The sequence below is a fragment of the Wyeomyia smithii genome, chromosome 2 (genome assembly GCF_029784165.1).
Source record: "Wyeomyia smithii strain HCP4-BCI-WySm-NY-G18 chromosome 2, ASM2978416v1, whole genome shotgun sequence".
NCBI classification, from domain to species: Eukaryota; Metazoa; Arthropoda; class Insecta; order Diptera; family Culicidae; genus Wyeomyia; species Wyeomyia smithii.
Window position 1 is genome coordinate 147,098,377 of NC_073695.1, and position 15,646 is coordinate 147,114,022.

Below are 15,646 nucleotides of genomic sequence, written 5' to 3' on the forward strand. Positions count from 1 at the left end.
CCTCATTTCATCTATTTCTTTATTTATATGCCTTTTTGTGGCCTCGGGAAACCTGTATTGCCTTTTATTAATAGGCACATCTGATGAAGTTTCGATAGTGTGTACGGCGGCGTCAGTCGTAGTTAATCTGTCGCCTTCGAAAAAGAAAATGTCAGCAAAGCTTTCAACTATATTTTTCATTGTCTTAAATTCCATATCAGGCAAGTGGGCCAAATTTAACACTTGCCGTAGTTTTTCAATTCTTGCAATACCTTTTGACTCTGGTGTCAGCTTGTGCTCCAACAGGTCATAGTCAAGCCTCGAGTCTAGATCTAACTCGGGCATTATTTTTTTTTTTTTGAGTCAAGAAATATGTTCTCCGGCTCTTTATTCTAATATGTTTTTTGCTCCCTATTTGTTTCGTTTTTGTCCACGTCAGCCTCATTGCGGGCTGTGTTGCTAGTATCTCGCAACTCGTTCTGCACAATGACTCTATTTCTGGCTGCCATATAAACATGTCGACTAAGGACTTCCTCTTTGGGCATGCTCCATGGACTCAAGTCGTCCGGACCTCTATTGCCGTGTTTCTTGAACACGATGTAATCAAAATTATTCCCAATTTGAAGCGTATGCTTCTTTAAAAATTCTGCTCCGATTATTCCGTCGCTTGGCAGATTTTCTAATATGTGAAATTGTGTCGGGATTAGGAAGTCTCCGACTATTAAATCCAACGTAATTGTACCTGACGTTCGCACAATGTTGCGGCCGATACCTCCAAGAGTAGTTACATTCTGTGTATTTACCGGTACATTCAAAAGGTTTACAATGCGTGCATTAATTATATTCGTACATGCACCTGTATCTAAGATTAAGTTTAACGTAAATTGGACATTCTGCCTAGCCAGCAGCGTTAACATTAAGCACCCTTTGACATCGTAATAGACGCGCTTAGCCACACAAGCGCTGTTATCTCTTATGTGATTGCTTGCGGTCTCCCAATCTGATATTTTAATGTTGCTGGGTTCATCTGTGCACATACGCCAGTCGACGTCCTGACACAATTCTGCGAAGTCATCGCTGAAATACTCTTGTGCAAACGGATCTTTTATACCTTACGGAGCGTCGTGATTGTTGTAACTGGGCCGATTCCCGCTTTATCTTTCATAATTTATAGTCCTGCGACTGACATGCTTATCTGGTGTGGTTGATTGCGAAAATATTTCTGCTTCTGATACAATGCTTGGGCGCGCCGTCCGGTTTTTGAGCAATTCTAAGCCACGCCATCGCTTTTCAATATCAGAGATATGTTTGATCTCCTGTTCATAATTTTCTAAGTTATTCAGCAGCTCCTCTAAATTCAGCATTTCTCTACCTCCAGCGGCTTCTTTCAATAAGCTATCGTGCAGCCCTGCTATGCAATGTAACCGGAGACTCACTATCATACAAGACTTCCCACTTTTGTTTTCGTATGAGTCGATTTGTCTCTTAATTTCAATTACTCTTCTTTTGTATTCAGGGAAGGTCTCATACACTCCCTGCCTCAACGTTTCTACCTGAATAATTACCGCTCCTATAGACATATTTTCTCCAAATTCCTTGTAAAGATTCTGCTTGACCTGTTGCCAAGTATCTGCTCTTATTTCATGTAATGCGGCAGCTGCTTTGCCTTTCAATTTCAATAAAATTATATAAATCAGAGAAGTGTGTGGCACTCCCTCAGGTATTTTTAGGGCAAAATGCTCAATATGGTAAATGAACGCTTCTAGTTCGTCTACCGATTCGTCATATTCTGGGATGCACCGCATGGCATCTCTTTCTGGGAACGTGTACTACATTTTACAATAAATATTACTCTTCCTGATAAAAGAGATTCTAAAGTTTCCTTAAAATAATAATTACAATTATTGTAAATTATTTCCAAACACTAATAATAAGGATTCCATACTGCTTTAAAATATTATAAAAAAAATTAATAGCACTGTAAAAAATATCCGTCTGTAAAGACAACTGTGAAGGCTCATGTGGCCTTCTTTCTCTTTTTCCTATGTATCACTATCGCTTCTATTAACCAGATGTGATACCAGTGCGCGATCGATTTAAATTTTATTGACGCTATTTCAAAGAATTTGAGTGCCAAGGTGCGAACCATTTGGCGCCGAAACTTCAATGTTTATTTTTAATCATTAAATAAATAGATTCGTTGTTTTGCTTTCGTCTCGATTAGACGCAAATTGTTTATCTCCTTTTGAGTTCGCAAAATAACAATACACGAGTTATCGTACGGGTGTTTTTTTTTGTCGATTAGTTCTTGTGCTGCGCGATAACAATAGCCTGTTATATATCGGCAGAAACATCTGCACACTGGTAGGGGCAGGCTACCCCGCCAGTGATTCGATACGCAGCTGATATATCAGCAAGAATAATTCTCCCGCACCGCTGTTACCCCGCTAGCAGCACGGACCATCATACGATCGAGCGAGTGGAAGTCAACTACAAGTGGCATCTACAAGGTCGCGTGTAGGACACGGCCACTGTGTCACAACACGAAGCTGGATCGTCATTGTTTGTTCTGCGGAGACGCTCGATTAATCCTACTATCAGCCGTGAGGTCGTGACTTAGACGTTCGGTGAAGTATTACCTTTAGAATTTTTACTATTATTATCAATATTATTACTATGTTATAATATTATTATTAATATTATTATTGATATTATTATTGTTATTATTATTATTATCACTATAATTATTATTATTATTATCACTATAATTATTATTATTATTATCACTATAATTATTATTATTATTATTATTATTATTACTATTGTTATTAGTATTAGTATTACTGTCTTTTTTTTTTATTTGATCCATTGTAGATTGAAAAATTGTTTTTAAAATTTAATATCAACTACTTGAACCCCCCCCCCCCATATTCGAATATTTATCGTTTGTGTGCGGTAGAGCGTAACGCTCCCGCAAAATGGACGACATGCAGGTGCAACTTTTCCTGGAAGTGGAAACAAACGGGGAAGAAATTGAAATTTCTCCCATCAGCTCATCCCCACCTTCCCCTGTGCCCTCCCCTTTGCCAAGTCCTGTACCAAGAGTACCGGAAGTACGGGTAAAAGCTTACCCAGATGCCGCTGGCGGTCCCCACGTTGTTTATTTCCGGCCCATAAAGAAGCCATTGAATATTATTCAAATTGGCAAGGACCTGGCAAAACATTTTTCGGCCGTAACCGAGATTACGAGGGTGAGGCCGAACAAACTGCGAGTTGTCGTGAGTAGCTTGAAGCAAGCAAACGAAATTGCTGGCTACGAGCTCTTCACGAGAGAGTATCGCGTGTACATCCCTGCCAAGGATGTAGAAATCGACGGTGTGGTTACCGAGGGGAATCTCACTGTCGATGACATTTTGCGTCATGGAGTTGGCTGTTTTAAAAACCCCTTGATGCAGAGTGTAAAGATACTGGATTGCAGGCAATTGCATTCAGTATCCATTGAAGAAGGGAAGAAGAAATTCCTCCCTTCGGATTCCTTCCGAGTAACATTCGCCGGATCCGCGCTGCCGAACTACGTCCGCTTGGACAGGGTTCGTCTACCTGTACGCCTGTTCGTACCGCGGGTCATGCATTGCCAAAACTGTAAGCAGTTAGGTCACACAGCCACCTACTGCTGCAACAAGGCACGCTGTAGCAAGTGCGTAGGCAATCATGCTGAGAACGCTTGCAGTGGGGATACTGAAAAGTGTCTTTATTGCGAGGAAACTCGGCATGACCTTCCGGCATGTCCCGCGTACAAACAGCGCGAGGAAAAAATTAAGCGTTCCCTCAAGGAACGATCAAAGCGCTCTATTGCAGAAATGCTTAAGAGGGCTGAGCCACCCTCGACAGGAAACATCTTTTCCTTTTTGCCAACCGATGAGGGTACATCTGACGATCCCGTCGAAGGGTGTTCTTATGCCTTGCCAGAGGGATCTAGGAAGAGGAGAATGCTCAACTCTCCTAATCTTTCTCGTAAAGGTCGTAAGATAACCCCTAGCGGAATGACCAATAAGACAACACAAAAAGGAAGCGGTGAAGAAAAACCGAAGCAAGTACCCCCCGGTTTTAATTTCAAATCAAACCAGGAGTACCCACCGCTTCCTGGGGCACCAAAAACCCCTCGTGCACCCATTTCTCGATCAGAAGACATAAAAGAAACAGGGTTCATAAAATTCTCTGATATTGTGGACTGGATATTTAAAACATTCAACATACCAGATCCCCTTCAAAACATTCTTCTTGCCCTTCTCTCTACAGTGAAAACCTTTTTGAAGCAACTCACAGCAACTTGGCCCCTCATTTCAGCTATCGTATCTTTCGATGACTAATACGTCGAAAGAGGTTAGGAATTTTGTCACTGTGTTACAGTGGAACTGCAGAAGTATCATCCCCAAATTTGATTTATTTTCACATTTGATAAACACATACAATTGTGATGCGTCCGCGCTTTGTGAAACTTTTCTCAATTCAAATGACCAACTTAATTTCCACGATTTCAACATCATTCGTCGAGATCGAGACTCACACGGTGGAGGGGTACTTTTAGGGATCAAAAAGTGCTATTCTTTTTTCAGAATCGACCTCCCCTCGATCTCGAATATTGAAGTTGTTGCCATTCAAACGAATATGAATGGAAAAGACCTTTGCCTTGTTTCGTTATATATTCCCCCATCCGCGCGGATTGAACAGAAGCAACTCCTTGATATAGCAGAATTGCTTCCCGCACCTTTTTTGATTTTGGGAGATTTTAACTCTCACTGTTCGCTATGGGGGTCGCTGTACGACGACAACCGATCTTCTTTAATTTGTAACTTGATCGACGACTTCAATATGACACTTTTGAATACTGGGGAAGCGACACGTGTACCTAATCCTCCAGCACGTGAAAGCGTGCTTGACCTATCCCTCTGCTCGACATCACTAGCGTTAGATTGCCAGTGGAAAGTAATCAACGACCCCCACGGTAGTGATCATCTTCCAATCGTTATATCAATTGCTAATGGTTCAACTCCCCCGAACCCAATCAATATTTCCTACGACCTTACACGTAATATTGATTGGAAGCGCTATGAGTCTATTATAGCGGAATCTATCGAGACTCACGAGGAACTTCCTCCGGAGGAAGAATACACGTTCTTAGCTGGCTTGATTATCGACGCCGCGACGCAAGCTCAGACGAAACCGATACCCGGGGTAACGATTAGACAACGCCCTCCCAACAAATGGTGGGACAAAGAGTGCTCTGAGCTGTACGCGCGAAGGTCCGCGGCGTATGAGGACTACTGGGAGTACGGCACTGTCAACCTACTACGAAAGTACGAGGCACTGGGCAGGCAGATGAAGAGCTTAGTAAAGGCGAAAAAACGCGGGTACTGGCGGCGGTTCGTAAACGCGTTGTCGAGGGAAATAGCGATGAGCACTCTTTGGGATACCGCCAGGCGCATGCGGAACCGTGACGTTTCGAATGAGAGTGAGGAGTATTCAGATCGCTGGATACTTGATTTTGCCAAAAAGGTCTGTCCGGACTCTGTACCGGAACAGAAAACCTTTCGCGACGCGTTTATAGTAACTACGGAAGAGCCTCCATTTTCGATGATTGAATTTTCAATGGCTCTCCTGTCGTGCAACAATAAGGCTCCAGGGTTAGATAGAATAAAATTCAACCTGTTGAAGAATCTACCCGACTCTGCAAAAAGACGCTTGTTGAATTTGTTCAACAAGTTTCTTGAGCTAAATATTGTTCCGCATGACTGGAGGGAGGTAAAAGTCATTGCTATTCGGAAACCCGGGAAACCTGCCTCTGATCACAATTCATATAGGCCGATTGCGATGCTCTCTTGCCTCCGGAAATTAATGGAGAAAATGATCCTCTTACGGTTAGACAAATGGATCGAAACAAACGGTTTACTTTCAGATACTCATTTGGCTTTCGCCGGGGCAAAGGGACGAACGATTGCCTAGCGTTGCTTTCTACTGAAATTCAACTCGCATTTGCTCGAAAAGAGCAAATGGCTTCTGCGTTCTTGGATATTAAGGGGGCTTTTGACTCTGTCTCTGTAGAAGTTTTATGCGCGAAACTTCATTCGCAGGGACTTTCACCAAATTTGAATAACTTTTTGCTCAATTTGTTGTCAGAAAAGCATATGTATTTCTCACATGGCGATTCGACAACTTCCCGAATTAGTTACATGGGCCTTCCCCAGGGCTCATGTTTAAGTCCTCTCTTATATAATTTTTACGTCAATGACATCGATGAATGTCTTGCAAATTCATGCACGCTAAGGCAACTTGCAGACGATAGCGTTGTATCCATTACTGGTAGCGAGGCTAGCGATCTGCAAGGACCATTGCAAGAAACCTTAGACAATTTGTCTGATTGGGCTCTTAAGCTGGGTATCGAATTCTCTCCGGAGAAAACTGAGTTGGTCGTTTTTTCTAGGAAGCATAACCCAGCTCAGCTGCAGCTCCTACTAACGGGTAAAACGATCTCTCAGGTTTTAGTCGCTAAATATCTCGGGGTCTGGTTCGACTCTAAATGCACCTGGGCTTGTCATATTAGGTATCTGACACGAAAATGCCAACAGAGGATTAATTTTCTTCGTACGATTACCGGAACCTGGTGGGGAGCCCACCCAGGAGACCTTCTAAGGCTTTACCAAACAACGATATTGTCAGTTCTTGAGTACGGCTGTTTCTGCTTTCGCTCCGCCGCGAACACGCACATTATAAAATTAGAGAGAATACAATATCGTTGTTTGCGTATTGCCTTGGGTTGCATGCAGTCGACCCATACGATGAGTCTTGAAGTGTTAGCGGGTATTTTTCTGTTGAAACATCGTTTTTGGAATCTCTCTTACCGGTTGCTAATTCGATGCACAGTTATGAACCCATTAGTAATTGAAAATTTCGAGAGGTTGGTCGACCTTCAATCTCAATCCAGATTTATGACTTTATATTTTGACTATATGGCTCAAGATATTAATCCTTCTTCATACGATTCCTCCAATGTCGCACTTTTAGGTACTTCTAATAATGCTATATTCTTCGACACCACCATGAAACAAGACATTTCTGGTATCCCGGATCAATTGCGACCCCAAGAGATCCCTGAGATTTTTTCCAATAAGTTTAAACATGTTAGTTATGATAAAAGGTTTTACACTGACGGATCTAATCTGGATGAGTCCACTGGCTTCGGTGTTTTCCACGAAAATTTTACCGCCTCCTACAAACTCGATGCTCCTGCTTCCGTGTACGTCGCAGAACTTGCTGCATTTGCATTATATAGCATTTTGCGTCAGAGAACACTCAACAGTTGGCAATCATCATGGAACTCAGATGAACTGGGACTGGGACGGACATTCCATTTTTCCCAAGGTATCGACGAAAGCATGGTTCAAGGGGTTGGCTGTCGGTCGGGACTTCATTCGCGTGATGTCCAGACTTATGTCCAATCACTACACGTTAAACACGCATCTCTTTCGTATAGGGCTTGTAGACAGTAATCACTGCGTTTGTGGCGATGGCTACCATGACATCGAGCATGTTGTTTGGTCGTGTACCGAATACTGTGGTGTTAGGTCCGAGCTTATAGATTCCCTTCGGGCCCGAGGAAAACAACCGAACGTACCCGTTAGAGACATTCTGGGAAGCGGTGATCTCCAGTACATGACACAGCTATACTGCTTTCTGAAAAACGCTGACATTAAAATTTAAAATTTTCTTTGTCTATTTGTCAGATTAAGGATACAAATATGCTATGCTGAAGACACGGAAACGAAGAGCCCGCATCTATGCTTACACAAATATTTTGAACCCACAACAAACAAGAATACAATTGCTCTACCAGTTGAAAAACAAAGTTCCAAAATAGTTTTAAGTCAAAATTGTATCTCCCCTCCTCTCACCTTAAATCCCCACTAGCTCGTAGTCGGCCGCGAGAATAAAAAAAAGGCCTCCCTCTTTTTCCTGCTAACGTAGAATTAATACGAATTGTACTTGGCTCAGTAAAACAGAAAATGTATCGTGCCGTGTCAAATAAACTAATTTAAACCATTAAATAAATAATTTTAGGTTTTAATAGTAATCAAATGACTATTGAAATAATCATTATTATTTAGTGTAATTAAACCCATTTTACAACTAATCAAAAGTTGTAAATGTTTACATCAGACGGCGTATGGTGCCATTCCTTATTCATGAAATCATATTTTAACCTAGTAGGCTAAAATTCAACCCGCTTGCCATGCACCGTAGCCTTGACCGTGAATTTGCACAGCTGATCACAATACCTAGAGACCTGCCTCAATGTACATACGTGACGTCATCCCCCAGACAATAACGAGCCATGGAAAGAAAAGAGACAGTTTAATAAAACCAAATTAGTACAACTGTCCAAAGTTAATCGTACTTATTGATATCTCACGAGCGCGCTATTCGCTCTCCCGCTCTTATACGGGGTTCTCGCGATCTTCTGTGCACTGCGTTATAATATGCACAACAGGTGACAAATACCTATGCACGTACAAATGCTCTACGGCGACTTTGCATACGTCATAACCGCAGCCATTAAAATAATTAATACAAATATACCCGAGTTATCATGCTCGCGAGAATTCTCGCGCAACCGAAAATGCGACACCTGATCGTGTCTAAGTACCCACTCTCTGAAATGGTACTCGATCGATGCCTCCGGTGTGCCAACCGGTTTGTGATAGGTAAATTTTGCCTTCCGTGTGTGGATCTTTTTAAATTATACCACTGAGCGCGGGCGAAATATCGTTTAAATTAAATGCGCCAGCATACACTCGTTCGGAAGAGATTACCTAACGCTCCTAGTGACGCAAAATTATGCTTCATGAAGCGCCCCAACGATGTAATCAACAAAAATCAAGGTAGAACTCTAAACAAACCAAAGTGGAGAACCGCCGGGGGGAAAAAGAAAACGCCGATGCGCATACTTACTGTATCTTCTCTTCCTGAAAAGAAAAACTTACTACTCACCTACCTCGTTTGACAAATCTCGTAATCTGTTTCTACTTTTCTTCCTGTCTCATTCCTCGATACCAAGGTGACATATTAATATTTTTTTCAAAGTGCCCGTGTAACTTTCAATGTCGACACTCTTTTTTTCATTATTATTCCCTCATTCATTTTTTATTCCAACGATAAATCCTTTCTTTTTTTTTATTTAACGTATATTATTTTTTGGAATAATACTCTTATTTTTTTATTTATTATTATTATTATTTTTTAGTACTTAATTTTTTTTTCCTTTATAAAAATCCTTTCCGCTCCTTTTTTTTTCTTTTCTGGGCTTGTTCAAATTTTTTTTTCCACCTATACCTTTTTTTTGTATCATAAGAGGAAATGTGACACAACGAAAAGAAAATTCTCTAGTTGACCCTTGTACATCCAGACCGTTCCTCCTGAAAACACTTAGGATCGACTACGCGCGAAAAAGACCATGCTTCCGCAAGCATCTATCCTAACGCGTTCTCGGTAATGACTGACGGATTTTTCTCCCTACTAGGCAACCCAGGATATCTCAGCATCGGGCATTTTTCTTTTATGCATAATTTAAAATTTCGTAAGTTACTGTGATGGATCATTCACCGAAAAACTTACACTTTTAACAATTCTAGATTTTTCCGTAAATTGTCGTGATGGATGCATTCATCACAAAAACAAAAACTTTCGCGTTATATCATCCGCATGTTATTCAGAATACAAAGGTAACTTACCCTAGCAGCATACTCATCCTGAAAGTTGTTTTTTTTTTTCGAGTCGTACTACTTTAGTCTTCAAAAGTGCCTTCTAAAGCACGATCCCACTCACTTCACCGTTGTTTAGCTGAGTTCTGTTGAACAGCAAATTACGATCTTGGATTACACCACAGACGAGTTTTTTTTTGTCTCTGCTTCACTTGAGCTTCTTCTTGTCAGCTGTTCCGCTAATCTTCTTTCTTCCAACACACTCCACGCACTACTATACTGCAGAGGGAGAAATTGCAGTTCTAAGCTGAACCGACTTCCACTACTGTTTCTGGCCACTTCTAACTAGTTCCGGGTGTTACAAATATCACACGCGCAATGCGCAGCACTTCCGTGATAAAATATAAGCAGAAACTTCCGCTCGAAACTTTTAAAACACGATTTTCTCCTCAGATAGAATCGAATGATGAATTCGTACAACTTTTGCTTTGTTAGGAATTTTCTCCAGATATATTTTTTTCTTTTATTTTTTTGTTTTGCCTTCTTACCCAACTTCTTTTTTTTTTAAGGGGGGGATTTGTCAGTAGCTTAAGTATTTATGATAAATATTAGTAAATAATGAGTTGTGTGTCCAGTCACAAATGGTGACTTCTCAACACTGTTAGAAATTTGTAATTTTAATTGTTAGGATTTGTTTGCTTTCGCAATTAGGACTTATCATTCGTAGGGATTTAAACCTACTTGTCAGAAAAGGGGAAATAAACTTACAACTAACTTAATTGCTAACTTATTGGCTATATAGAGAGCTTATCGTAGCAATTGAGGATTGCAACGATTTTTGTCGAAAATTGTTAATAATTTTATTTGACATAGCTTCTAATGGTTCAACACCAGTGAGTCTATGTAATTTGAGTGTACTAAACCAAGGAGGACGCTTCAAAATCATTTTCAGAATTTTATTCTGAATCCTTTGGAGCGTTTTCTTCCTTGTTGAACAGCAACTTGACCAGATCGGTACAGCATAAAGCATTGCTGGTCTAAAAATTTGTTTTTAAATCAAAAGTTTGTTCTTTAAACAAAGTTTAGAATTCCTGTTAATGAGAGGATATAAACATCTCGTATATTTGATGCACTTGGCTTGTATACTCTCAATGTGCTCTTTGAAAATAAGTTTTTTATCATAAATTAGTCCCAAGTACTTAACCTTGTCGGACCAACTTAAAATAACCCCATTCATCTTGACAACGTGATTATTGTTTGGCTTGAGGAAAGAAGCCCTAGGCTTATGGGGAAAAATTATTATTTGAGTTTTAGAAGCATTGGGAGAGATTTTCCACTTTTGTAAGTAGGAAGAAAAAATATCTAAACTTCTCTGCAATCGACTGCATATGACACGAAGACTTTTTCCTTTTACGGAAATGCTTGTGTCATCGCAGAACAATGACTTTGTGCATCCTGGAGGCAAATCAGGAAGATCTGAAGTGAATATGTTGTACAGGACTGGACCCAAGACTGAACCTTGAGGTACACCTGCTCTGACAGGAAATCTATCAGATTTTGAATTCTGATAGACAACCTGCAGAGTTCGATCAGTAAGATAATTTTTCAAAATTTTGATTAGGAAAATTGGAAAATTAAAAGTTTGCAATTTCGCAATCAAACCTTTATGTCGAATGCTTTTTCTATGTCTAAAAGAGCAGCTCCAGTGGAATAACCTTCAGATTTGTTAGCTCGTATCATATTAGTAACTCTGAGCAATTGATGACTTGTGGAATGCCCATGGCGAAATCCAAACTGTTCATTTGCAAAAATTGAATTTTCGTTGATGTGTGACATCATTCTGTTAAGAATAATTCTCTCAAACAGTTTACTTATTGAAGAAAGCAAACTGATTGGTCGATAATTTGAAACTTCAGCTGGGTTCTTATCCGGTTTTAAAATGGGAGTAATTTTTGCATTTTTCCATAATTTGGGAAAATATGCAATTTCGAAGCAGCAATTGAAAATTTTCACTAAAAATTCCAATGTGCTCTCAGGGAGATGTTTGATTAGTATATTGAAAATTCCATCGTCACCAGGTGCTTTCAATTTTTGAAATTTTTAATAATTAATTTAATCTCATTCAAGTTAGTTTCAATTATTTCTGCAGGTAAAAAATTCTGGGAAGAAATTAAATCAAATTGACGTGTGACTTCATTTTCAATTGGACTCACAAAATTCAAATTTGAGTTATGAACACTCTCAAACTGCTGAGCAAGTCTTTGAGCCTTTTGTTCATTGGATACAAGGAAACGTTCACCATCTTTTAAAACTGGAATAGGCTTTGAAGGTTTCTTAAGAATCTTCGACAGCTTCCAAAAAGGTTTTGAATATGGTTTCAATTTTTCAACTTTAGTCTCAAAATTTTGATTTCTCAGCAGAGTAAATCTATGTTTAATCTCTTTCTGTAAATCTTTATAAATAGTTTTAAAAACAGGGTCACGAGAACGTTGATATTGACGTCTGCGGACATTTTTCAAACGAATTAGAAGTTGAAGATTTTCGCCAATTATTGGTGAACCAAATTTCACTTGAGCCTTTGGAACAGAATAATTCCTGGCATCAACAATTGCACATTTTAATGCTTCCAAAGCGGAATCAATATTCACTTCGTTTTGCAAATCAAGCTTATTATTGAAATTTCTCTCAATATGAGTTTTGTATCTTTCCCAATTAGCCTTGTTATAATTAAACAGAGCTCATAGGGTTTAAAACTGATTCATGTGATAAAGAAAAAGTTATTGGAAGATGGTCAGAATCAAAGTCAGCATGTGTGATCAAATCACTACATACATGACTTTGATCTGTAAGCACCAAATCAATTGTTGAAGGGTTTCTTACAGAAGAAAAGCATGTAGTCTATTCGGAGACAAAATAGAATAGTATCCTGAAGAACAATCATTGAATAAAATTTTGCCATTGGAATTACTTTGAGAATTATTCCATGAACGATGTTTAGCGTTAAAATCGTCGATTATAAAAAATTTCGAACGATTTCTGGTGAGTTTTTGTAAATCACCTTTAAAATAATTTTTGTGCTCGCGTGTGCATTGAAATGGTAAATATGCTGCGGCAATAAATAAAATCCCAAGTTCAGTTTGAACTTCAATTCCCAAAGTTTCAATAACTTTCGTCTCAAGATGGGGAAGAGCACGATGTTTGATTCGGCGATGAATAACAATTGCAACTCCACCGGAACCCTGAATCCTATCATATCTATGAACCACGTAATTGGGATAATATTTTAATTTAATGTTAGGTTTCAAAAATTTTTCAGTAATAATTGCAATATGCACATTATTTACTGTTAAAAAATAAAAAGCTCATTCTAATTGGCCTTCAATGAGCGAGCGTTCCAATTTAATATTTTAATTGTTTTATTTGTAATCATTGCTAAATTTTAAATTAGAAACAATTTTAATAGTAAAATTTGTGCCTATTTGAATGGCTTCAAACATTGATTTTGCCTGCAACATGGCGTTCTTAAGATCGAACATTGCCTGTTGCAAAAAAGAAAGTTTACCTGTCGTAATAGGCCCCAGGCAGTTGACATTAGAAAAAATATTTTCGGCAGCAATATTAGCTGGAGTGATAGGTGTACAATTATTTTCTAGCGTGTTTTGCTTACCCATATTAACGGTCATTTTCGAACTACCAACACTAGGCGGTATAATGTTCGAACTACCTGTAACCTGTGCATAAGTTAAACGGGTATGCAAAGGAGTAGGTAAACTATGCGTCACTGGTACGCTTGGAGAATTTTGTTTTGAAGTTGGTTTTAATTGAGAAATTGAATTTTGTTTACCTTGCCTTGCCTTAATTGCTAAACGGACTGGGCATTGATAAAAAATTTACATATGGTTGCCGTTACAATTCGCACAGCGAAAATTTTTACTCTCTTTCACAGGACATGTGTCCATTTTGTGAGAAGAGTCTCCACAATTAAGACATTTTTGGTCCATGTTACAGAATTTGGAACCATGGCCATAACGTTGGCAAGTACGGCATTGGGTGATATGCTTTTCACCTCCGCCATACTTCCTATAAATTTCCCACTTTACACGCACATTATACAAAGCATGTGCTTTTTCAAAAAATTTTAAGTTGTTAACCTCATTGCGGTTTTTTTTTTTTTTTGTTAGGGAATTAGAATTACGTTGTCCATTGATGTGAACTTTTGTAATAATTTGCGGTTAAAATGAATTAAATAATTAACAAGGGAAATTCCAGTTCTCTGATTGTTATCGCCTCGTGATTTTTGTTTCATTAGAATTACTTGGGTAGGGGCTATGCCAAGTAATTCTGTTAAAGTAAGTTTGATCTCATCAACGGTTTGATCGTTGGTGAGACCTTTCAATACGACCTTGAACGGCTTGGCGCTCTTGGTGTCATATGTAAAAAATTTATGCATCTTTTCAGTTAGATACTGAATAAGACGATTACGACCCTTTATAGAGTCGGCTAATAAGCGGCATTCGCCTCTACGACCAATTTGATAGGTAACTTACACGTCAGAAACAAACGTTGATAGTTCCTTTTTTGAAAATATTGAATTCAGAAGAAATAGTTACCACAATAGGTGGAACTTTTTCCTTTTTTGAAGAATTGACCTTTTGTATAGTTTCATTACTCATAACTTCCATTTCACCAGCTTCTTGCTCAGGCAAAATATCAAAAGGATTGTCACTACAGATACTCGAAGTGTCAGAAAGAGATGCCTCTCTTTTCCTCCCCGCAGCGATGCGAGGTTTCTTTTTCCGTCCAGCCATTTCAGGTGATACGAAAAAAGTTAAAACAAATGTTAAATTCAAAAGTAGGTAGTTTTGAGAAAGACTGATGGGAAATAACTTTCAGGTAGTCTTTAAAAGACACCCTGACAAAACACAAACTTTGAAGCTATAGGCAGTCAAAGACCAGTCCACAAGCAACCGAAAAAACGTCTGATCTGTAGGACAGTTCAAGACGCACTGATTACCCAACTTCTTTATATTTCACTACACTCTAGCCTCTTCTAGGCTGCTGTCCTGACAATCTCCCCGTTTATCCGTTAAAGGTTATTTGAAAAGCACGCCGGACGCAACAGGCTTCACCTGGTGACGATTTTTTCTCGTAGAGTGTGATAAATCATTGGCTTTGTAGCTTTTACAAAACTACTATTTTCACTAACACTTTACACTCGCAACAATCACCGGCCGCATTGGGCAAAACCGTAACCGTTTTTTTCGATTTCCGCTTTTTCTTATTTCTTCCCTTCTCTCACTAGCAGCACTACTTTCCAAGCTTCTGAAGCCTTGAGAAATTGTTAATTACTTTTTACTTTTTTTTCAATTCTTTTTTTAAATAGCACTGTTTTTCCTCCGCGAGCACTACGCCACGATAGAAGCAATCGTGAATGTATCCGTCGCCTGCCAGGATTACACAAAATAACACACTTTTGCCTAAAAAAAAATTTCTGCTGCTTAACACTACTTGTGTTCTACTGCCACTACTGACAAACGGGACCTCAAGATGAATGAAAATTTTCCAAGCAGTTTAAGTCTGGTCCTTTTTAGTTTTTACTTTCGAGATTTAGGTGGTAAAACCTATGATAGTCGTAACTTAAATCAGTTTAAAATAAATGTGAACAGTCAGGGAAAAAAATTGTAACATCAGGAAAAATCAGGGAATATCATGGAATTTATTTTTGGAAATTGGATCGCCACCCTGCAAGAAATTAGCGATCTTGGACATCGTTTACACCCCTGACGTTAAAAAGCCGATACCCTATATAAATATGAAATTTCCTAACGCAGTTGCTCTCATTGATATAATTCCCTTTGTTTCTGAGGTGCAACCATTCAATAGGGGTCAGCGGGGTAAGACCGCCCCCTTAA

At 39.2% G+C, this 15,646-nt stretch overlaps 1 protein-coding gene across 1 annotated transcript in view; it reads left to right on the plus strand.

Moving 5' to 3' along the window:
* LOC129723870 (serine/threonine-protein phosphatase PP1-gamma catalytic subunit B) overlaps positions 1 to 15,280 on the plus strand; it is a 77,166-nt gene extending 61,886 nt beyond the window's left edge. Inside the window, exon 4 of the mRNA XM_055678338.1 lies at positions 15,118 to 15,280. Coding sequence (XP_055534313.1) covers positions 15,118 to 15,265 — 148 coding nt within the window. The 3' untranslated portion in view covers positions 15,266 to 15,280. The remainder of the gene's footprint in view (positions 1 to 15,117) is intronic.
* The last annotated feature ends 366 nt before the right edge of the window (positions 15,281 to 15,646 follow it).